The sequence below is a fragment of the Candoia aspera genome, chromosome 5 (genome assembly GCF_035149785.1).
Source record: "Candoia aspera isolate rCanAsp1 chromosome 5, rCanAsp1.hap2, whole genome shotgun sequence".
Taxonomy (NCBI): Eukaryota; Metazoa; Chordata; class Lepidosauria; order Squamata; family Boidae; genus Candoia; species Candoia aspera.
The window spans coordinates 90,521,609-90,545,008 of record NC_086157.1 but is presented as its reverse complement, the minus strand read 5'-3'; the positions used below and the strand labels follow the sequence as shown (position 1 = coordinate 90,545,008).

The 23,400-nt window shown below is 39.0% G+C and overlaps 1 protein-coding gene across 1 annotated transcript; it reads right to left on the bottom strand.

Annotated features, from left to right (window-relative positions):
• Positions 1-232: 232 nt before the first annotated feature.
• On the bottom strand, positions 233-6,204 carry LOC134498370 (galactosylgalactosylxylosylprotein 3-beta-glucuronosyltransferase 1-like). The gene is made up of 4 exons (XM_063304443.1): positions 6,065-6,204; positions 3,259-3,794; positions 2,235-2,531; positions 233-339 (listed from the first exon to the last, which is right to left on the bottom strand). The coding sequence occupies exons 1-4, from the start codon at positions 6,174-6,176 to the stop codon at positions 253-255; spliced, it is 1,032 nt and encodes a 343-aa protein (XP_063160513.1). The 5' UTR covers positions 6,177-6,204; the 3' UTR covers positions 233-252.
• Between the last annotated feature and the right edge of the window lie 17,196 nt (positions 6,205-23,400).

The following is a 23,400-nucleotide window of genomic DNA, read 5'->3' as shown; positions in this document are numbered from 1 at the left end:
TGGCCCTGAACTCTGACTCTAGGAGTGGGATTCAGGAGTGCAATTTGATAGCATTCATATAGTATCACAGGCAGACCAGGACTGTAACTTGAGCCAGTGAACCATTCATACATTTATCAAAGACAAAGAAACCATCCTTGATGCATATTAGATGCACCCTACATTTAAGATTTTTGAAGAGCTACTTGCAAGATTATAGAAAAATCTTGGGAGACAGCAAAAATCTTGTACTTACAGCAAAAAGCATGTTATCTACACCTCTACCCTAAGGTCTGTGAATCCACGTTTGCCTTCGTTAACCAGTGTTGGCCTTTCCGTCCTTGTGTGCCAGACCAAAATCTATCAAGACAATGTGCATTTTATTAAAATTATATAATGAGCAGGTAGTAGGTACCAGCAAACCTGCCTGATGCATAAGTACACATATGTTTATGCATATGAAATCTCTGAATAGGACTCAAAAGAAGTTTTAAGCCTTCTTGAAAGGGTATATATACACAATATGACACCAAATCTATTTACAAAATCAGACACCTGGTTTATTTTTAGACTCATTATAGATACAGCAGTATGCTATAAAAACAACAAAAACATTTATTCCTACATTGAATGAGGAAGAGGAGGGGGGAATGAGGCTGCATTATATTCAGGGGTCTTCAAAATAGGTAAGAATGGCTAATTGAGATAGAGGAGAAGGTACAGATGGGGTTAGGGAAGAGAGTGGAAATTGAACACATAGGTTCACATTGGTCTAACCGCATGTGTCATTTGCAACAGTCAATTTAAATGCAGAAAGGTATTTGTTCTGGATCAAGAATACAATATTTCTTTTGCTATGATCGATCATCTGTCTATCTAGCTATCTTGAAAAAAAAATCTGCCAATGGCCCCATAGAAGGCAACCAAGTGTGGGCTGCAAAAATCTGCATGAACTTTAGATGGCAGCAAATAGATTCAGAGAAGTCATCTGGATTTTTGTACCCAAGATCTCATAGCCATACACTAAATTATAATTTCTTTTTTTTTAAAAAAAATACACCCTAAGATAGCTGCACACATATTTTTGTGTTTTATATTTTAATTGCATGTGTACTAAAGAACTACATCTCTCTCTTCATTGGTTGCTTCTCTTTCTACGTAAGGACAAAAGTGATAGCTGTTTATATAAATCATTAGAAAGCTCCAATATTTTAACATATCTAGATCTGGTCATTTGGCTCCCCATCTCCATAGATGGGACTATTATTTATTTTTATTTATTCTTTTCTTCCTCCAGTTCTCATTTTCTTTTACGTCAGTCAGTCTTGACTTTGGGATTGTCATCATTGTCAGACTACAAATTCTATTATCTTCAGAAAGAAAATCCAATAGTCAAGGAATATGAGCTTTGTAGTACAACCATAGCTGAGGAATCAGTATTGGAATTAACCCAATGATTTGATATCTATCTGATCTAGGTGGATGGAGAAAAGAAGCAGCTTTCTTCAAATAAGGCTTGTAGTTTTTATGTCTATCTGTCTTTCTCTTATGACCTTCCACTGGTGCTTGTTACTGTTAACACTTACTTGAATAATCTAATATTATATACAGGGCATTGTTTCTCAAGGCACCTACTCTCTGCCAGTAGAACATTTGTGATTTTGTATAGTTGGACTGAAGAAGGCTTAATGTGGGGATAATCCAGCCTCTGGCTTAATCTAGAGAGGCTGATCCGGATACATATTTGATTTCTTTTTGCTCCTGAAACTACAGTTATAACAGTGATGTCTGTAACAAACCGTGACGTCAAAATCACAGGGGTGTGACATCATGCAAACACTGCAGTTATAACCATGTGTCACATCTGACACAAGGCATATGTCAGGGCATTTATGTGATAACATCATCCAGCATGTCATCATTTGCCCTCTCCCTGCAGATGCTCATATACAGTTGTTGCCTAGGTAGATGTAAATGTCCTAAGATTTAACTCTGAACCCCTAAAAGGATAAATGTGACAAAAGGTGGTTCATTTATTCCTTATTCTACCTTTACCCCTTAGTTTCAGAACTCTTTTTCCAGCAAAATTCATGATGTCCAGTACTTGATTAAACCATCTGCTGTTCTTAGCTGTAAAACAGTAGAGTACACATACATATATACAGTATGTGCATATAATTATGCAAGATAAGCATGGCAGTAATGGGGAGATTGGGTGGGGGAGATTATTGTGAATTTTTTCCAGCCTTGCTAACCTTTGTGCAGTTGGCAGCTTTCGGCTCTAGTCCATCCATTGTCACCAGATCCTTCAATAAACTAGTTTCTTGGTAGCCTCCTTTCACTCCATCCAACTTGAAACTGGCCTGGGGTTTCTCCAAAATCAGTTTGATGCTGATGGCAAAGCCAGCCATGTCGATGGCAAAAGGCCGGTTAGGATCAAACACAGTCTTCCAACCTACAACTTTGCCTGTTGGGCTCACTTTGGGGGATTCATACCTGAGACCACCAACAAAAGCAACTGGCCAGACAGATACCTTCTTTGTGTAGCGCATCTGCTTGTCAGAGAGAAAACAAGCATACATGAATACATGAGTATGTCCGATCTTTTTATTATATACTATGGGCCCCTCCTGGGATTTCTCTTTCTCTACATGTACCCTTATGTTCATTGTTTTCGTTCTATTTTTACCCTTCCATGCCAAACTTTCTGCCTTACTTTCTACCTTGCCCTTCTGGGCAACCTTTCCTGAGAGAGTATTTGCTGTACAGATAGGAGGTATGCAGCAACAGGGGTAATTTTAGATATGCCAGGCAAATATCCTGTTTGTCTCCAAAAACTCCTCTCCCTGTTTCAGAGCCACAACTACAACCCCAACCATCATTCTCACACTCTCACTCATCTAGCTGTAGTTACTGGTAGGTTGTAGTGGCAGTTAACCAAATCACCTATCATACTGGCTGGGAACTCTGGCAATCATAGTCCAGCACAAGTACAGGGCACCTGGCTGGGAAAGGCTAATCTACATTTAGTACAATAGCTACTCGGGGTTTCACTGAGAAACCTTTTCCAACCTTATCTAAAATAACAGAGACTGAAACAGTGATATTTTGTATGCAAAGCATAAACATTTCCACTGACCTTTATCCCTTCTTGGTATACCTCCCTAGCCACCCACCAAAATGTTATATATCAAAAGAATAAAGGATAGCAGAATGTAATAATGAATGTGCCTGAATCATGGATCAAAAGTGAAGTCATCACAACCTTGAGTAACGCACCTCTTCAAACAGCTCCAGGCTATAGGTGTTATCATCATCTGCAAAGTATACTACACCTTCGGGTGGCGGTGCGGTGCTAAAACTTTCCCTCAGCCAATGCAGTCCAAGGTTCCTCTGGAATGTGCCCCTGGGAGTGTGAGATGGGATCCAGGACAAACCTACTTTCAGGCTCTTAGGAGACTCAATATTCAGGTGAGTAAAATGAATCCCTGCTTTCTCCAGCAGATTGGACACTAGATTGGTTCTTCTAGGAGAGTCCTCTACTACTACCCAGTGGAGGTTCTGTACGTGAAGAAAAGTATTGGCCAGTCGTGTCAGTTCAGCCTTCTGTACTGGTCGAGTGTAGGTAGGTGTGATCACAAATATGGCAGGCAGTGTGTCTGACCATGGGGGAGGCCTGGAGTACACATAGCTCCGGATTATTTTGGGAGCTGTCCCAACGGCTGGCTGCCGAGTGCATGATGCAGCCCCATCCTCCCTCACTAGAGATGTGCCATTGAAGAGCGATTTGGCTGTACCATTTTCATCTGTTTCCTCTAAGGCAAAAGAAAAAAAAGAGAATAAAGTATAAGCAATCATTAACGTACTTCTCTGAGTTTATATCATCTGTTTCTTATTTTATACTGGCATTCTATTTCCCTATCCTTAGAACTTGGACCATCTTTTAAAAAAATATAAAGGAAAAGCTAAATAAAAAAGAGAACACCCCAAGAAATTAAAAATTGGGTTTGCATCATGCCCAAGTATTTATTGTAATAACAATATCCTTGTTAAGAGTTTGCAACTATGAATCATGGAAACAATATCCAGGAGAGTGCTTAATTTTCTTTCAGTGGGTGCACTGTGAGGTCACAGTGACTGTTGTGTATGGGAGGAAGATATTCTGAACACTGATGAGTTATAATATATTAATGTTGCCATTATGCAACCCAGAAATCTTTTGGGCCCTCCTGCTGCTGTGGGCGTTCTTGCTACCTTTATAATTCCAATTTAGTTTCTTCTTAGGTCCAAAGATTCATCCTGCTTTCACCTTTGAAAGCAAAACACCCACACAACATTCGGTGCTGGATAGGGTGATGGGAATAGAATCTAACCAAAAGCTGGGCTCTGGCATTGGCTATGTATTCCTCTGCTGTAGGAAAATTAGAGATTAAAAATATAGCTGGATTGCAGCTTGGCTCTCAGTCTAAAAAAGATCACTTCATGTGATCAGCTCAGATGTCTGGCAAGAGCCAACTCTGCCTCCAGTTTATTGGACAGGGAGGAAGAGGGAGAAGAGTAATGTCCTAAATATGGACATCACTCTTCTCCCTCTTCCTCCCTATCCAATGTGTCAAGTGACCTGGAGTTTATGGACAGCCAAACACATTGGCCAGCTGTTTGTGCATGTGCAAAAGAGCCAACTGACCTACATGGAAGTCAACTTGTGCAAATGGTTCAGATATGGAACAGTCATTTAAACTGGGGACTTGCCTGTAGAAGGGAAAGTAAATAATAGTCTAGAAACAAAAAGTGAAAAGGGGTAGAACCTTTGAGGAAGTGAAAACAAGTTGATTAGTACAGGCCCACAACTAGGGTCTGTGTCACCTGGGGCAAACATGGATTCCACGCCCATTTTGGTGCCCCCCCAGTGCTCATTTTGGTACTGCCCAGCATGGTGCCCGGGGCACATGCCCCGCTTGCCCCCCCCCCCAGTTGCGGCCCTGGATTAGTATAAATTGCCCATGAATTATCACTGAGCATGGGCTACACATGATCAAAAAGAAAAGAGGTCTTACCATAGCTATATATTACAGACTAATCGTGAATTAGACCTGAGCAGGCAACAACACCTAGTTGAACTTGGCTGATCTCAGAAAAGTTAGGCGGGGCGAATCTAGTTAGTACCTAGAGTGAAGACAGCTAAGAAACTCCAAAACTTTTAGCTAGCCTGGGAAGCAGAAAAAAAGAAGAATCCAGGAATAAGGTAATAACAAACTGTTGGAGATGGCATCATCTCTCTGCATCTGTCTGTCTGTATGCCTCTCTGTCTAATTCAATTTAGGTTCTATCCAACTCCAATTGACTCTGGGCTGTTTACAATATATTCCCATAAAAATCCAATACAAACCAAAACAGAACGGGATCTGGTCACTATATATAGACAAAAACAAAAGTAACAAAAACACACCCAATGAGGGCCTCATGAGCCTATCTCACCCCTAGAGCAAAGGGCAAGAAATAGATGAGAAAAATGGTCTCTGTGCTGTTTCTTACCCAGACTAGCATTAAAAGAATCTCTGTTTTTAAGAGATAAGGAATCTTCTTCTCTTTCTTTTGTGCTTCATACTTAATCATAGCCTTCCCTGTCTTCAAGATATAATTTAGATAAAAGTATATACTGTATTTTCTATTTTCATGTACTTCTTAATAAATCTAGCTTTTATATAAATACAATGAATATCTGTTAATATTTACTGGAAGCTGGGCTATACTCTACCTCTAAGACAACTATTCCCTTTTTCTGGTTATGAGCATTTTTTAAAAATGGGATGTTCTACTACTTAATTACTCAGTATTCTTTCAACACTCTGGTTGTGTTAAGGGACATATTCTCTAACAAGGGCTCCTGAATTCATATCTCCAACACAAATCACTTATGACTTGTGCCTGACTCAATGAAGTCTTAATTTTTAGAGAATTATATGAATGTTATTTTTAAAATATCCTGACTTTTATGTAATTGCGTACTTTTTTTTTTTTTGCAAAAGATTTGTTATGAAAGAATGTTGCAAAACCTTTTGCAAGCCAGGGTTTGTATACTTACTTCTTAGAAGGCTGAGATAGCGGGTGGTTGGATATTGATGCCACAAAGTTAGGAGAAGTCCCCATGGCAAAGCAATCAGAAGGGTGGTGAGAAGGTTACGTCTCCTCAGCATGCTGCAGAGAACTTCCACTGATCGGGCATTTCCCTACCTTCCAGAGCAAAGTAGGGTTTGGTTTTTAAAAGTGAGATAATTACAAAATATACAAAATGAAACAGAATTTTCACTGGGTTGGGCCAATAGGATCTACAGCAGAATTTGCAAGTTTGCCCCTGGTTTCTCAAAGCACTTGATTTTGCTATGATCATGATCCAACATGCTACTTTTGTTTTCTTTTGAATTAATCAAAATAGTAAAAAATACAGTAATGTAAAAAAGTAAAATAAAGTAATAAACATAATTTTAAACATGCTAATGGTTTAGCTATAAAGTGGCATTCAGGTTTTGCATGGTACATATATAAGATTAAGCCAAAATATGGTTGAGGTATTTTTGGCTTAGCTTGATGTATAAACAAGCCATAGTTTAAAACATCTAGCTTTAATACTATGCATAAATATAGCTTAAAAGTAATACAGGAGTAATGAGCAAATGAACAGCCTTGTTTTATGAGCAATAACCATTGTCTCAAATAATCTTTTTCAACCCTGCTCCAAGACCAGAATGGAAGTGGCAGGCAGAAAACATACTAAAGCAATGGAAGGTAGGAAAACCAAGAGAAGATGAAAGGTTTTAGTCCCATTCCCATCATTCCTTGTAGTATACATTAAAGCTTTTCCACCCATCTCTACTCTGTGTATGTATGCTTTGTATCACAGTAACAATGCCTGGAATTAAGATATTATTTTGGGTTGGTGGATCAAAAAAATGCTTGAGTAACTGGATGTCCAAAGTAATAGTCACTGTTGATACTCAATTAAAATAATTTGTTCTGCATCCCACTCAGAACATATATTCTCACTTCCCCCACAAAATCAGTGACTTGATTTGAGCCTGTAGCATAATAGCAGTAATATTTTAAGTTGTTAATCCACCACACCTTTTTTTTTGAAAAACTAAGAGAGACAGTCTGGTATAGCGGTTCAGGTGTTGGACCAAGGGGCCTAGGTTCATGCAGTGTTTTCCCAATTCTGAAAGCATGGGCATGAAAAGCAGGCAAGGGAGGAAAATGATAAAATGAGCATTGTGACATTGTGATACAAGTTCTGTCCATTTTGTAAATGCATTGTGACATCAAGTGCACTTATGTTTCTGATGAAACCGTCAGATTTTGTGGATACCTCTGGCTGAAAAGCTATATGAGCAAAAAGCTTAATGTGTTTGGGGGGCAGGCGGTTTCTCCTGTTGGGCAGATGATACCAGATGCAGGGTGAATGCATGGGGATGAAGAACCTGGTAATTCTACTAAACTTTAATCCATGTGCAAAATATCTGATTCATAACCACAGCATTCTCCCCCTTGCAAGGCAAGCACATCTGTGCTGTGTTGTTGCGACTGACACTCACCAATAATCTGTCACAGCAAAGGGCACCAATTGCTCTGGGAAACAAGGAGGGGCTGGCAGTTACTTAGTCCCTTGGCTTTCTTCGAATCACCTTGGATTTGAGGTTCCCTGAGAATCTCCTCAGGTGCTGAGTATGTACATTTAGCAACTTCTTTGCAGCCTGTCTTCCACATTCCTGTCAAGTAGAGGCTGTGCTTCTGGAAGCCTACAGAGACACACAGTACAATCCTCTGTATAAATTCAACCGAGTTAATCTGGCTGCAATCATAGTTCTTATGAGCTAGAGAATAAAATTTTCATCATGCTTAGAAGAAATACGGACATCCTACACAAAGTGCAAAACTATGGATATTGCAGCTGATTTCTCTCCAGCAGATTCATAAATTTACTGTATTTCTTCCTGGTGGTCTGCTTTATAGCCGTGAAAGCCTACAGAACAATAGAGTCTATTCTACTCTAGTAAAAGAAAGGAAAACAGTTGCTATTAAAGTGCTTTCTACATTCTGTGGGGCAGCTAGTTAATCTTAGAACCTGAATTTAATGAGATTATGATTGTTCTCTTTCATGCCTATTACTTCAATTGTGAAGCCCCAGCTAACATTTCTCTTGTGTGCTACTTCACCCATTACTAATTAATACTTAACATTCTTGATATTATAGACTAAAACAGAAATAAAAAAGAGCATAATCATATACACAGAAACATGATTTGCTAGCCCTGATGAAAATGCAATTTTTATTGTTTTAAAATGGAAGCACAGGAAAAAAAGGCATTAACTAAACACACTGTACACACACACACACACATATATATACACATACATACATACACTCACAAAATAAACTGGAAGAAAGAAAACAAAAAATATTACAAAAATACACATAAAAGAGTTAAACCAAAAGCTCATTTCTTAAACACAAAATTAAACCTTGACCACACAAAGTAATATTGATCACACTTCCCACTATGTCAATTTAAAAGTTGCTTCATATACTGTATAGAGAATGAACACATATCTTCAATTGAAGGCTTTTTAAAACTAGGAATAACACAGTATTTCCAACAGAGCAAACCAATCTTTTTAGTTATAAACTTCACATGGTAAACTCAGCGTTCTTCATAGTTCTATGAGCATATTCTATTTCATATTTTAAACTCCATTAAATCATGGCTATAAAAATAAAATGGAGTTCTGATGCCTTAATGCTGCATGCATTCATTATGAATTAAACACAATTTCCTTGTGCTAGAATTCCCCATGCTGGCTGGAGAATTCTGGGAGTTGAAGTCCACATATCTTAAAGTTACCAAGTCTGAAAAACACTGTGCTAGATTAACTGACAGCACCATGAAACCCTCAGTGCTTTTTTCAGCTGATCAATGGAAGAGTACAGAAAACAAAACAAACGAACAAACGAACAACAACAACAATAACAAATTTGATTGGTGCCTCTTCCTTGAATGGTTGCAGTTCCTGGACTAATTCTCTCTGAGTAGGAAACTTGGTAGGGAACCCACCCAACCGCAAAGATACTCTTCTTTCTTTTACCATTAAAAAGCCAGTGAATTGTAAAGCCACAAGGATAGCATGCTGGGCTTTTGGCAACTACTTTTCATAGGTCTAACCATTGTTCCAGTGGCAAGAATGGGAAGAACACTGCTAGAATTGTGTTGTGTTGACCTCCTGCACTTTTTTTGCAACTCTTCAAGGGTGTGTAGTAGCCCAGTCACAGCAATATGATAGAAACTGGCATAGGAGTGAAATTAGCAAGAGTTCAGTTTGTTTTCCCCTTTTCTTTGACAACCAGCAGATACAAAGTGCCAAGTTGCTGCTTGCTTTTGTTTCTGTTTCTGTTTCCCAGCAAGTGCCTTGAAATAAAAGTTCCCTGGAAATACGTTCTAAGCCGAAGCTGGCATTGGGGGTCAGGACAGAGCAATGGTTGCCTTGAGTCCAGGAGCTGAGAGGCAGGGTGAAGTGTTTCTGCCAATGGGGAACCTGGATTGTTCACAATGCTCAGCAATTAAAAGCATTGCAAAAGAACATACAGCTAGTGCTCACTTAATGACCACTTGTTCAGCAACTGTTCAAACTTACGACCAGGGGGAGTTACGGCCAATCCTCATAGTTGAGGCCATCACAGTGTCACCATGGTCACGTGATCACGATTTGGGCGCTTGGCAACTGGCTTGTAATTACAATGTCGCAGCATCCCATGGTCATGCAATCACCGTTTGTGACCTTCACTGCCAGCTTCTGACAAGCAAAGTCAATGGAGAAGCCGGCAAGAGGTCGCAAATGGCGACTATGTGATGTCACCATTAATGACAGCATGGGATTCACTTAATGACAGCAACCAGAACTGCCAGAACGGCAGTTGCTAAGCAGCACAGTCACATGACATCGTGCTTTATGACTGCATCACTTAGTGATAGAAATTCCGGTCCCAATCACCATCATTAAGTGAGGACTACCAGTACATTCCATTTTGTTTCAATGGATGATCATGGAATCTAATTTTCTGTTCGTATTTTTCACATCCTGTATGATTTTATAGACTTTCCTCAAATCTCCCTTTATTTGCACTTGGATAATCCTGTAGGGTTGATTAGAGTTAAGAGTCAGACCATTTCTTTTTCAATGCAACATCCCTGAAAAAGGCACAACAGTATTTCATTCTGGAGTGCATGCATATTAATTTTATAAAGGCGAATGTATCCTGGTAAAGCTATTGGTGCAAGCCTTTCTTTATAGAAGATCTTGTTGGTAACTTCAAGCAAATAGACATTCTTCATACTTTTCCACACTATTTATTTATTATTTATTAAAAGATCTATATGGCTACCCAACTCATTCATGGTGGCTCCAGGTGGCTTACAAAAATAAAAACCCAAATACAAAACACACTACACCCCAACCCCCTGGTGGCAACAATACATTCAAACAAACCACTTGATGGGCTCCGCATCAACCTGGGATTCCCAGGCCCACTTGCAAAACTATGTCTTCAGGTCCTTTTGGCATCTTTGGCAATCTTATCTTTGTGGGGATGATGTTCCACAGGGAGGGAGCCACCACAGAGAAGGCCTTTCTTCTCAGTCCTACTAGATCAACCTCATTAATGGGGGGGGGGAGCCGTAACATACCCCACCTCCCCAATCTGGTGGGTTGGGTAGATGTAACTGGGAAAAGACAGTCCTTCAAATAACCTGGGCCCAAGCCATGTAGGGCTTTAAAGGTGATAACTAGCACCTTGAACTGGACCTGGAAGCAAATCAGCAACCAATGCAGCTCCTGCAAGAGACCATCTCTTATGCCAAGATGTCAGAGGAAGGGAACTAGAACACTCAGGGATCATTATAAAACAATTTACATCAACCTGTGTGGATAGGGATCAGTCAGATCTGCCTTGACTGAGACTCCAGCATTAGGGTATATCAGTTGTCCTATTAGTTTTGATTCTTTTGGACTTGTAGAATTCAAGGATGTGGACAGGATCTGTGGAAAGATGAGGGCTTTTTCTTGCTTACTTCCCCTTTGTGGCTGATTAAATGGGTCAGGTATGACCTTGGGGCCTCAGTGAGCAATGGACTGCCTCTTCCAGCTGGAAGCTGTACAGTCTTAAAAGCTGCAAGGGTAGACCTTTCGAAGATACCCCTGGTGTCACAAGCCCATCTATTTAACATGTGGAAGAAAGAATGCAATTCCTTTGGAAGCAAATATAGACCCCAATCTCAATGGCGTTTAGGAAATCTGCAAAGACTTTTTGTCAGACTTTTAATTATTAGATTTAAATTTGTTTTTGCTAACTTTAATTGCATTTCTAAGTTTTTATATTATGCTTTTAGTTTCAATTATTTTCAGCCGATTTAAAAAACAGTGAATATAGTGATACATAATAAAAACAGATGAATGATCAATAATCAATGTAATTGTGGAACTGAAATGGATCTAGGGGAGGAAGAGATGGTGGAGACTCTGAATGCTAGATGAGGTTTGCAAATGTAGAACCAGAAACAAGTTACTACCAATACTTCTTCCTTTTCACCAACTTTTCTCTTTTTTGAGTATTCCTTTTTTCTCCTTTTTTTCTTAAAAAACCCTGAAAACAAATAGTTGCTTCACCCCTCATGGCTAAGAACCTTTAATAGCATTCACCAGCACATGATGGATGCCTTCAATATGTTGTATATTCTTGAGCCAATTTCTGATTATAACATGTCCTTACTTAATTTCAGTCATCAATCTTTCATTATATTTTACACAGAGCTTTCTATGGCAGAGCTTGATAATTAAAAGTTGGAATTTCAGCCTTAGAACAGAAACCTCATTTTAACTCCAAGCCTCCTGCAGCCAATGTATCTAGGTAATATGTATCCACGAGAATGTTGTGTTCACTAATAACAGACATAAGAAAGGATTAAAGTAAGGGGAAAATATTGAAAAATAAGGTCTTTTAAAAATTTGTTTAATATGATCATCCAGGTGTAAAATATATATTAAGTCCAGATCTGTATCAGTTAAAACTGGGTATGTTTAAATTACACAAGATGAAACTGCAGCATGTAAAATGCTGTCCCAGATGATGGTATATGGGACAGCTTATCAAGTTCATGATGAACAGTTAAGTATTGGCATGACATCCAGAGGGGGAGACAAGTGATACCATAATATGCTGTAATAAAGATTTGAGATTTGTTGATCCAAAGCTACATATTTGTGTGTGGCAAAAATATGTGATCATTTTCCTCAATGATTGTTTAGCAGGAACTCCAGAACAGAATACACTGAAGGCTCACCTTTCTAAGGTTTTGATATTTCTTAAAGGGTAACCAAAACTTAAAGTGCAAGAGAAAACGAGACAATGAATCGTTTTGATAAAAACTTCATGAAAGTTTGTTATGCTCGTTAAAACAAATAGGAAATCTGCTAGATGTTTGGTTAAAAAAATTACCTGGTTATTTATTGGTTTCAGTCACTGTTTAGCTTTACCAGCATATTTAAATACCTTTGCCATAGTACTATTTGTCAACAATGACTGTGATGTGTATTTTTTTCAGAAAAGCAAGTAATAGAAAATGTTCTCATTATTGTTGATTTACATCTGATTGTGAATGGAATGCATTTGTTTACAGTTGTCCAAAGCTTTTGTATTAATAGCCACACAAAAAGAAGAGCTGAAAGGTGATTTTTTTTATTCTCAAGCATGAAATGGCCTGAAATGTTAGAACAGTATAAGATTGCTAAATGTAAGTTCTATGGTCATGAGGCATATTAATGTTTACATGGACATGCATATCCAAGATGCTTCTTCCCCTAGTCTCCCCCCCACCCCCATTACAGTTATTATACCTTTATATCTTGACTGAGTTGGGGCTGATGTACAATCCTTCCTTCATTCTTACTCTCTGTTTTTGGTCTAATATACTTGATTTGAATATGTGCCATTGAGTTGTTTTTGACTCTTAAGTGACCACATAGATAGATTTTCTCCATGGCAATCTATCCCTAACCTGTTCTTTCAGGTCTCCCAATGGTGCATTCATTGCCACTGTAACTGAGTCCAGCCACCTTGCTGCTGGTCATTCTCTTCTTTTTTTCTTTCCACCTTTCCCAGCATCAGAGTCTTTTCCAGAGAGCTAGGTCTTCATATAATGTGTCTGAAGTAGAATAATTTGAGCCTGGTCATTTGTGCCTCAAGTGAGAACTCTGGGTTCATTTGTCCAATGTTCTATAAGTTTGTCTTCTTGGCTGTCCACAGTATTCTCAGGAGTCTTCTCCAACACTAAAGTTTAAAGGCATCAATGCTCTTCCTATCCTGCTTCTTCAAAGTCCATCTTTCACTTCCATAGAGTGTCACAGGCAATACCATGGTTTGCAAAGATTCTGATCTTTGTAGGTATATATATTTTTTTCAAATAATTTTATTAAGAATTACAAATAGAAAGAATAAAAACTAATACAAAGTATAAAAAACTACAAAAAATATAGGAATACAAAAAGAAAAATATAAAAAAGGAAAAAACATGTAGAAAAGAAAAAAAAAAGAAAAAAAGAAGTAACTTCCCCCTTCATCCCAGCAAGTAAAAACAATTTTAATAGCTTATCACCATTTCTTAATACAACATATACTCTCTTCACCCCATAACTCATTTCCTAACTAAAAAAGTCCAAAAACCCTGTCATTTGTTCTTTATCAGCAAAAGTCCAGTAAGGGAAACCGGATAAAACTAATTTTCTATTTTAACCTTGATTAAATAAGCTGAACCTATATTCCTTACCTTAATTTTTTAACCATCTTAATTTTCAACCCCTTCCAAAATAGTCCCAGAGCTTGTTTTCTGTTTATCTTCTCTTTAAACCACAAATCTTTCAAAACTTTAACGGATCTCTTTTGTACCTCCAGTAAGTAAAGTTTGTCCTTTTTTAAATCACTTCTCCTAAAGTCATTCAAGACTTTTAACAGAGCATTTTTGTAAATCCAGTCAGAAAAGGTTATCCAAACTGCTTGTCTGGTCTGGTAATTGAACATCTCCTTCAAGCAGTGAAATATCTATCGGTTTCATTTGAAAATCCAGTGACTCCTTCTCCATATCCTTCTCATTGCTTGACACAATTAAATCTACATTCAAATTAATTTCAGACGTATCTATTGTAGCTTGATCTTCTTCTGTAACTTCATCGACATACAATCTGCTTATCATATCAAGTAACTTTAAAGACCAATATTCAAAAATGTTCATTAAAGTTGTTTGCTCCATTCTTTATTTCTTCGTTAACTAAACAAATTTATTGTCCTTTTGTTCCCTCTAGGGTCAAATCTTCAAGGCCCCATCATCATATTTCCTCTTAAAGGAACCCAAACAAATGCCATTTCCCACAGGAAGAATTCTTCTAATTAAAACTGTAATTCCAAGTTCATCTAGACGCTTAATCCATTGTTGTTGTTGTTTATTCGTTTAGTCACTTACGACTCTTCGTGACTTCATGGACCAGCCCACGCCAGAGCTTCCTGTCGGTTGTCAACACCCCCAGCTCCCCCAGGGATGAATCCATCACCTCTAGAATATCATCCATCCATCTTGCCTTTGGTCGGCCCCTCTTCCTTTTGCCTTCCACTCTCCCTAGCATCAACATCTTCTCCAGGCTGTCCTGTGATGATTGCCTTACTCTAAATAAAACTCTCAGACTCAAAATGTCAATTCAGGTTCTGGATTTATTTAGAAAAGAGTGCAAACAGGTAAAAAGCTGAGAATGAGAAAAGCGCGCCTAAACTCAAACTAAATAGCGTCTTTGCAAACAACACCCCACCCCCTCCCTCACATACAGTTCGCCCCACATTCCCAGGTGCTCCTAATGAGCTCTGCTGATCAACGGGCAAAAAGACCTTGACATTTCAGAGATAGCCTAAACACATTCCTCCTGGCACAGTTCAGCATGTCTCCTGTATAAGGCTCTCAGCAGCACCCTCCCAGCCCGGACACGTATCAGCACCTTGGCAAGCGAACCGTTACGATGTAGACAAACACCAGAACAGTGAACATGACATGTCCTGTCTTCTCATTATGTGGCCAAAGTATTTCAGTTTTGCCTTTAATATCATTCCCTCAAGTGAGCAGTCTGGCTTTATTTCCTGGAGGATGGACTGGTTTGATCTTCTTGCAGTCCAAGGCACTCTCAGAATTTTCCTCCAACACCACAGTTCAAAAGCATCTATCTTCCTTCTCTCAGCCTTCCTTATGGTCCAGCTCTCACAGCCATACGTTACTACGGGGAACACCATTGCTTTAACTATGCGGACCTTTGTTGTCAGCGTGATGTCTCTGCTCTTAACTATTTTATTGAGATTTGTCATTGCTCTTCTCCCAAGGATTAAGCGACTTCTGATTTCATGACTGCAGTCAGCATCTGCAGTAATCTTTGCACCTAGAAATACAAAGTCTTTCACTGCTTCTACATTTTCTCCCTCTATTTGCCAGTTATCAATCAAGCTGGTTGCCATCATCTTGGTTTTTTTTGAGGTTTAGCTGCAAGTCAGCTTTTGCACTTTTTTCTTTCACCTTCATCATAAGGCTCCTCAGTTCCTCTTCGCTTTCAGCCATCAAAGTGGTATCATCTGCATATCTGAGATTGTTAATGTTTCTTCCAGAGATTTTAACTCCAGCCTTGGATTCCTCAAGCCCAGCTTGTTGCATGATGTGTTCTGCATACAAGTTGAATATGTAGGGTGAGAGTATACAGCCCTGCCGTACTCCTTTCCCAATCTTAACCCAGTCCGTTGTTCCGTGGTCTGTTCTTACCGTTGCTACTTGGTCGTTATACAGATTCTTCAGGAGGCATACAAGATGACTTGGTATCCCCATACCACTAAGAACTTGCCACAATTTGTTATGGTCCACACAGTCAAAGGCTTTAGAATAGTCAATCAAACAGAAATAGATGTTTTTCTGAAACTCTCTGGCTTTTTCCATTATCCATCGGATATTGGCAATTTGGTCCCTAGTTACTCTGCCTTTTCTAAACCCAGCTTGTACATCTGGCAATTCTCGCTCCATGAATTGCTGAAGTCTACCTTGCAGGATCTTGAGCATTACCTTACTGGCATGTGAAATGAGTGCCACTGTTCGATAGTTTGAACATTCTTTAGTGTTCCCCTTTTTTGGTATGGGGATATAAGTTGATTTTTTCCAATCTGATGGCCATCCTTGTGTTTTCCACATTTGCTGGCATATAGCATACATTACCTTGACAGCATCATCTTGCAAGATTTTGAACAATTCAGCTGGGATGCCATTGTCTCCTGCTGCCTTGTTATTAGCAATGCTTCTTAAGGCCCACTCAACCTCACTCTTCAGGATGTCTGGCTCTAGCTCACTGACCACACCGTCAAAGCTATCCCCGATATTGTTATCCTTTCTATACAGGTCTTCTGTATATTCTTGCCACCTTTTCTTGATCTCTTCTTCTTCTGTTAGGTCCTTGCCTTCTTCGTTTTTGATCATACCCATTTTTGCCTGGAATTTACCTCCAATGTTTCTAATTTTCTGGAAGAGGTCTCTTGTCCTTCCTATTCTATTGTCTTCTTCCACTTCCGCGCATTGCTTGTTTAAAAATAATTCCTTATCTCTTCTGGCTAACCTCTGGAATTTTGCATTTAATTGGGCATATTTCCCCCTATCACTGTTGCCTTTTGCTTTCCTTCTTTCTTGGGTTACTTCTAGTGTCTCAGCAGACAGCCATTTTGCCTTCTTGGTTTTTTCTTTCTTTGGGATGTATTTTGTTGCCACCTCCTGAACAATGTTGCTGTCATGAGTACTGATGGCGAGCTGGAAGGGGCCTCTATCCAGGGGGGAAACCGCATGCGTAGTACTGAGGAATTAAGCAGCCATTCAAAGAGACACAGATCAGACCCGCCTTAACTTTTGGGGTTTATCTGTCTGGGTTTTTCCCACGCTTCTTTGGTTTGTTAGGATTCTGTTTTATGTAGCAGTAATAAACACTAGAGACCTACTCCTCATCTCAGCGTGATTTCTGACTGTTAGGACAGTTGCAAACTTCTGTCCATAGTTCTTCTGGGACCCTATCTACTAAATCTAGTCCCTTAAATCTATTCTTCACCTCCACTGCATATTCCTTAGAAATATTAGTGAGCTCATATCTAGCTGATCTGTGGATCTTCCCTAATCTCTTTAGTCTGATCCTAAATTGTGCAAGAAGAAGTTCGTGATCTGAACTACAGTCAGCTCCAGGTCTTGTTTTTACCGACTGTATAGATGTCCGCCACCGTTGGCTGCAAAGGATGTAGTCAATCTGATTTCGGTGTTGTCCATCTGGTGAAGTCCATGTATAAAGCCGTCTCTTAGGTTGTTGGAAGAGTGTTTGTTATGCTGAGTGAGTTGTCTTGGCAAAATTCTATCAGCCTATGTCCTGCTTCGTTTTGTTCTCCCAGGCCATGCTTATCTGTAATTCCAGGTGTCATTTGACTGCCCACCTTAGCATTCCAGTCTCCTGTGATGAAAATAACATCTCTTTTAGGCGCGTTGTCCAGTAGGTGCTGCAGATGCTCATAGAACTGCTCTACCTTCTTCAGCATCTGTGGTTGGGGCGTATATTTGGATCACTGTGATGTTAGATGGCTTGCCCTGAATTTGAATTGAGATCATTCTATCGTTGTTTGGATTGTATCCAAGCACTGCTTTAGCCACTTTACTATTAATTATGAAGGCTACTCCATTCCGTCTGCGGTCCTCTTGTCCACAGTAGTACATCTGGTGGTCATTTGATGTGAAGTGGCCCATTCCAGTCCATTTCAGTTCACTGACACCCAAAATGTCTATCTTTAATCTTGACATCTCACCAATAACCACATCCAATTTGCCCTGGCTCATAGATCTTACATTCCAGGTTCCAATGGTGTGTTGATCCTTAGAACATCGCATTCGCCATTCACCACCGTCGGCTGCTAGCCATCCTTTCGGCTTTGAGCTAGCTGCGTCATCATGTCTGGGGCTAGTTGAACTCATCCTCTGTTCCTCCCCAGTAGCATTTTGACCATCTTCCGACCTGGGGGTCTCATCTTCCGATGGTATACTGACATGTCTCTGGTTGTACTGATCCATTTAGTTTTCACGGCAAGAATACTGGAGTGGGTTGCCATTACCTTCCCCAGGGATCGCATTTAGTCTGACCTCTCTGTCATGACCTTCCCATCTTGGGTGGCCCTTCACAGTTTAGCTCATGGCATCATTGAGGTGCTCAAGCTCCAGCACCCTGACAAGGTAACAATCCTTTGCTGAAGTAATCCATTGTTAACTTTCCAAAATCCATATTCTAAGCACCCTTTTGCTGTTTAAACCCAAAAACAGTATTTTCCAGAGCTTTTAAAATCACATTTAAAACATCTTTCTCCAAGGAGAAGGCAACTCACCTGATGAATCCAATAAAACCTTGCTGATCTGAAGGGTCTTAATATTTCCAGTACAAAAAAAAAAATCCAAAAAGTGATTAAGAAACAAGGCTCATTTGAGCTTTATGTCCTTAAAAGTCTACGTTATGAGCATGAGCTTGATGGAATCCCAACTCCCAGTCATTCAACTCATAAGCTGACCACAAAACAACAGTTCCTATGGTCTACTCACTAGGAGCAGCTGTTTTTCTTTTTCAACAATATCAGGACAATCAGGAAGACAATGAATCTGCTCTCTCACCTTGCCCTCCTCAAAATGGGTCATGTGCTCATGCCTAGTTCACAGACAATTCTATACAACACTGTACAAGCTGCAGCATGCTGCATTTGAAGAGAGGGTGCATTTGCAGGCATGTACCAGAAAGCATCTAATCATATGCTTGCAAATTAATCCCATATTCATTCAGAGCCTAGTAAATATGCACTGGAATTTTCTGCAGCTTGACCTTGTTGCCTTCTGTTCTACAGCTTCTTTCCAGTTCTGAAAAATCTTGACGAAATCCATGCAGATTTCATGAATTACTGCTGGCACTGGAAGATACATGCAGAAGGCAGAGCTAGAAGCCCTCCCTCCATTATTGATGATGCTGACCTCTCTTTAAACAAGGGATGCATAATTCATGCCAACTGTGGTATCTGTGGCATTCTGCAGCCATTCTTCCCGCTCTCTGAAATCAGTAGGACCTTGCAGTTGCTTGCAACTCCCTCAAATCTTCACAATCTTTTTTTTCCCCCTTAGAAACACTGGTATCTGCTGTGATGTGAAGCCAAACATGGGACTCACTTGAAATGTTCAGCAGTATCTGTTTCCACCTTAGGAGAATGCCTTCCTGTTTGAAAGGCTCAGATTAAAAAAAAAAAGGTGGTTGCTTTGTACATTAAATACTTAATAATAATAACTGCATTCCTCAGGGCAATGGTCCTGTTATATAGATATGTGCAGGTACAGTGGATGATTTATCACTGACCTGGCTTTGTCTCTACTGCTGTTTCCCATATAATACAAGGGAAGGATTATGATACATCATTGAAATATCTGCTATGAAAGCTCTCAACATCTGGGGCCTGAGATATGTAAAAGAATGCTTCTTCCTGCACCATCCTGCCCATGCTGAGATTTTCAGAGCCTGTCCTTTTCTGAATACTGTCCTGAGGAGCATTGTACATTGGCATCTGTGGTGATGCCTAAACTTTAGAATGCACTTATGAGTAGATAAGATAAAATATAATTTTATTTTAAAAAATTAAAAAGGAAGATAAAAACTAATACAAATTAATATAAAGTCAGGAAAAGAAAAATAAATAAATAAAAAAGAACTGAGTAGGTAAGATTGATGTCCACTCCATGTTCTCTTTAGTAGCAGACTAAAAGTTTTGCTGACTTAGTTTAAAAATAATGTTAAAAATCTGAAATTAAATTGGTTTTAGTTATTTTATTTTCTGTTTCTTCTGTTTCTCTTTATTTTTACTGGTTCAATTTTTTTTTGAAGTTTTTAAAATTTTGTGAAGGTGTATGTGGAAGTCCAATCTAGGGGAAAAAAGTAAAACTTATTTGTATTTTATTTATTAATTAGATGTGTATCTTAACTGTATTATGGATTTTAATTTTGTAAGCTACTCGGAGTCACCATGTGTAAGAATCCACAATCAAAGAACTGATAGATCGTTTGATCATGTTCATCTGCCACTTTGAGCCAACTCGTGTCAAGCACCAGAAGGGAGGGGGGATTCAACAGGAGTGTGAAAGAATGGTGTTTGGGCTAATGTTGAAAGTCAAGGTCGTGTCCACTGAAGACATCTGGAAGTGGAATGCCAGACTGCTGGTGCAAGGGGAGAAGGAATGTGTTGTGGGGTTCTGGCTTGCCTGTTTGCTTTTAATTATGTAGTTTGAGTGGGAATCTTTAATTGTGGCTTTTTCCTCTATTCTGTACACATCTTCAATAAATCTGAATTCTGCATTTCAATTGATGCATGAGTCAGACTATTATTAAGACAAATGTATCAGATTCTTACACCATGCGTGAGTTGGGCAGTCATATACATTTGTTAAATAAATAAAGAAATAAAAAATCCTGACTTCCTTCTAATGAGCTCATTTTACCTTAACAACAACTTGTCATGTATATTGGACTGAGGGATAGTGGCTGACCTCAGCTGGGCTTCATAGTCATACACCAACAGTCTGCCTCCTGGAGTCTTAGTTGCTCCATCACTGAGGTTTTCAAGCAAAGGCTGGACAGCCATTTCTCTGGGATGGTATGAAGTTTCCTACCCTGGGCAGTGGGCTTATTTAGAAGTCTGAAAATCCCTTCCAACTCTATCCTCTCCAGTCCCAGTCTAACATGCTTATCACTATATCACATGGCATGGGTAGTAAATCACTGCATTCCTTGGCTAATAAGAAGGGAAAGCTTGTTCAGAATTAGAGGACCTGAATATTAATACATATCATTAAATAGCTTTTACAGTTCAGAGATCACTAATCTGTAGATGCTTGACAAGCATTCTAGAATCTGTTCACTCCAGATGAACTGGTCCTTAATCCCCAGTCATCACGTTTAGACAGCTCATGTGCTTCTCTTCCTCAGTCACCATACAGATTAATAATATCCCAATAGGGAGAATTAATTTATTATCCTCATAACTTATCTCTTGGACATACTGTTATGTAAAACTCACAAGAATTCTATGAATTATATGGAGGATTCTCTCTTCTTGTCACCAAATATCACTGACAAGGACTAGGGGGAGAAAATCCATTACATAATAAGATTGATTTGTTCAATTAGATTTACTTAGTGATATGGCCAGCACATGATATACTATAATGTTATTTCATTATAATATATAATGCTTTTGGATTTCATAGTATCTGTGAAAGCAGAGGTGCTGTTTTCATATTAATGTTTAGATCAATTCTAATCAGTTGCTTACCTCTGAAAGTTGCTGTTAGATCCCTATTTTGTTTTACCTTGTTTAATCCCTGAACTGTAGCAAGGACCTAGACAGTAACCATGCCACATCAGTTTAACCTGCTAAAATGCTCTCCTCACCATTATCACCACCTGTGCTTTCACAGATACCTCTAAGCCCAGAACTATCCTGAAGCTTTGAACTTGGTTCTTCAGAAGAGATGTAATATCATTCAGAATCAGACTCATATATGAAGGGCAATGGCCATCCTAGTTATCTCTGTCTTACTTGGATTAAGCTTTAGTTTAGCCCATCCCAAAACTACATCCAGATATTGTTCAGAAGTTCCAAAGTGACTTTCTAATTAATAGATCAAAGGGTGAGGAAATGCTATACATGATCTTCGTTCTGATGACACTTTAGCCCAGACCATCAGGAGACTACTGCCAATGGTTTGCATAAGGAATTAGACAGAAGTTGTGGTACCATGCAAGCTGAAGGGGATAAACTGGAACAAAAGTAGCCTAGTCTGCCCTGCTAGAAAAAAAAATAGAGTGTTTGTATGTGCTTTATGATGAGATAGTTGCTTCAAAAGATGCTTTGATCAATGGTATCAAATTCCCTAGCAACATTATAGTATCTGTTATACCAGAGACCTTTACCACAGAATCGCAAGTTAAAAGAAAAAATTAAGTTTCCTAGCATCTCCAGGATGGCATTTTGAATTACAGGTGGAATAGGTGGGAATAGGCTTGGTTGGCAGGTCCAGCTGAAAAAGGAGTTTTGAGAATCCCTTCTATCAGGTATCACATATTCATAGCACGTTTTAAAGAGGATGGTGGCATGATACAAAATTATGTTTTTTAATTAATTCAAACTGTGTAAGTTGAAGGTTCAGTTTCGCAGCTTAATTGACAAGTCCAGACAGTTCAACATTTCTGAATAAGCAATAATACTACAGAAATTGTATTCATACTAATTCTGACAACTTAATACATAAATTAAATTAAAGTATGTGAATATATCCAAACATTCTGAATTCTTGATTAGACTGGGGATGCCCAAATGAACATAGCAATTAAAATTTAAGTACAGTATTCATTCTCAGAAAGGCAATGGACCAGAAGGTACAAATTGACATAAAAATCCACAAAACATTTTTTTCTGACAATATTTTGCAATGGGAAGCAATATATATATAAAGACATTGCCCCCAGTTATGCATGGAGGAGATGATCCACTGTTATCCAGGTGAATCTAATCAGCTACCTGAGATTTATTAGAATAGGGTGAATATATTGTTTGGGATTGAGATTCATCCCTATCAGCCTACTGATAATGGGAACAGGTCCCAGCTGAAGGAGGCTCATACTGCAGTTGGTCATCAGGCATATATTGCATCACTATAAGAATTATAAGGGGATTGAATCAGGAAACTACTGAGTAGAAGTTTGGTTAATCACAACTCAGTTTTTATCCTGTCGTTATGTGATGGATAGCAAAGGATAGCTCTTGAAGCAGATTTCTGTCTGCTTAAAAAGCATACCTGCGACTATTACTTTAGTATGCTGATTTCTGCCTGTAGGTGCACAGAAATAAGTTAAGACATAGTTCAGCATGGCTACACAACTGATCTGCACTATCTGTACCGTGACAGAGTTCTGCTTTATATCATGTCTAAAATGAAAGCTACATATTTTAAGAAGGGGGAAGTTGGGGTGGGGGTGGGAATTGTCATATGACCACAATGTGCATGGAGTTAGGAACAGTGTCAGTGCTTAGTCTTCAATAGTCTACCTATTCCTACTTAGTTAATCTGATCTCCACAGAATGGGGAAGGTAGCCTAGATTAAAAATTTAAAAATCAAACACAGTAAATTTTAAAAGTATCAGTAGTACAGCCATTTCTAGTTATTATGAACTAAACAGAATATCTTCCAAACTTCACAGAACAT

Excerpts from the sequence above, each read along its gene's own strand:
- LOC134498370 (XM_063304443.1), bottom strand. The coding sequence starts at position 6,176 with ATGCTGAGGAGACGTAACCTTCTCACCACCCTTCTGATTGCTTTGCCA. Across the intron at positions 2,532-3,258 it reads GCCTGGAGCTGTTTGAAGAG|ATGCGCTACACAAAGAAGGT; the intron begins GTGCGTTACTCA and ends TCTGACAAGCAG. Across the intron at positions 340-2,234 it reads AAGCTGCCAACTGCACAAAG|ATTTTGGTCTGGCACACAAG; the intron begins GTTAGCAAGGCT and ends TTGTCTTGATAG.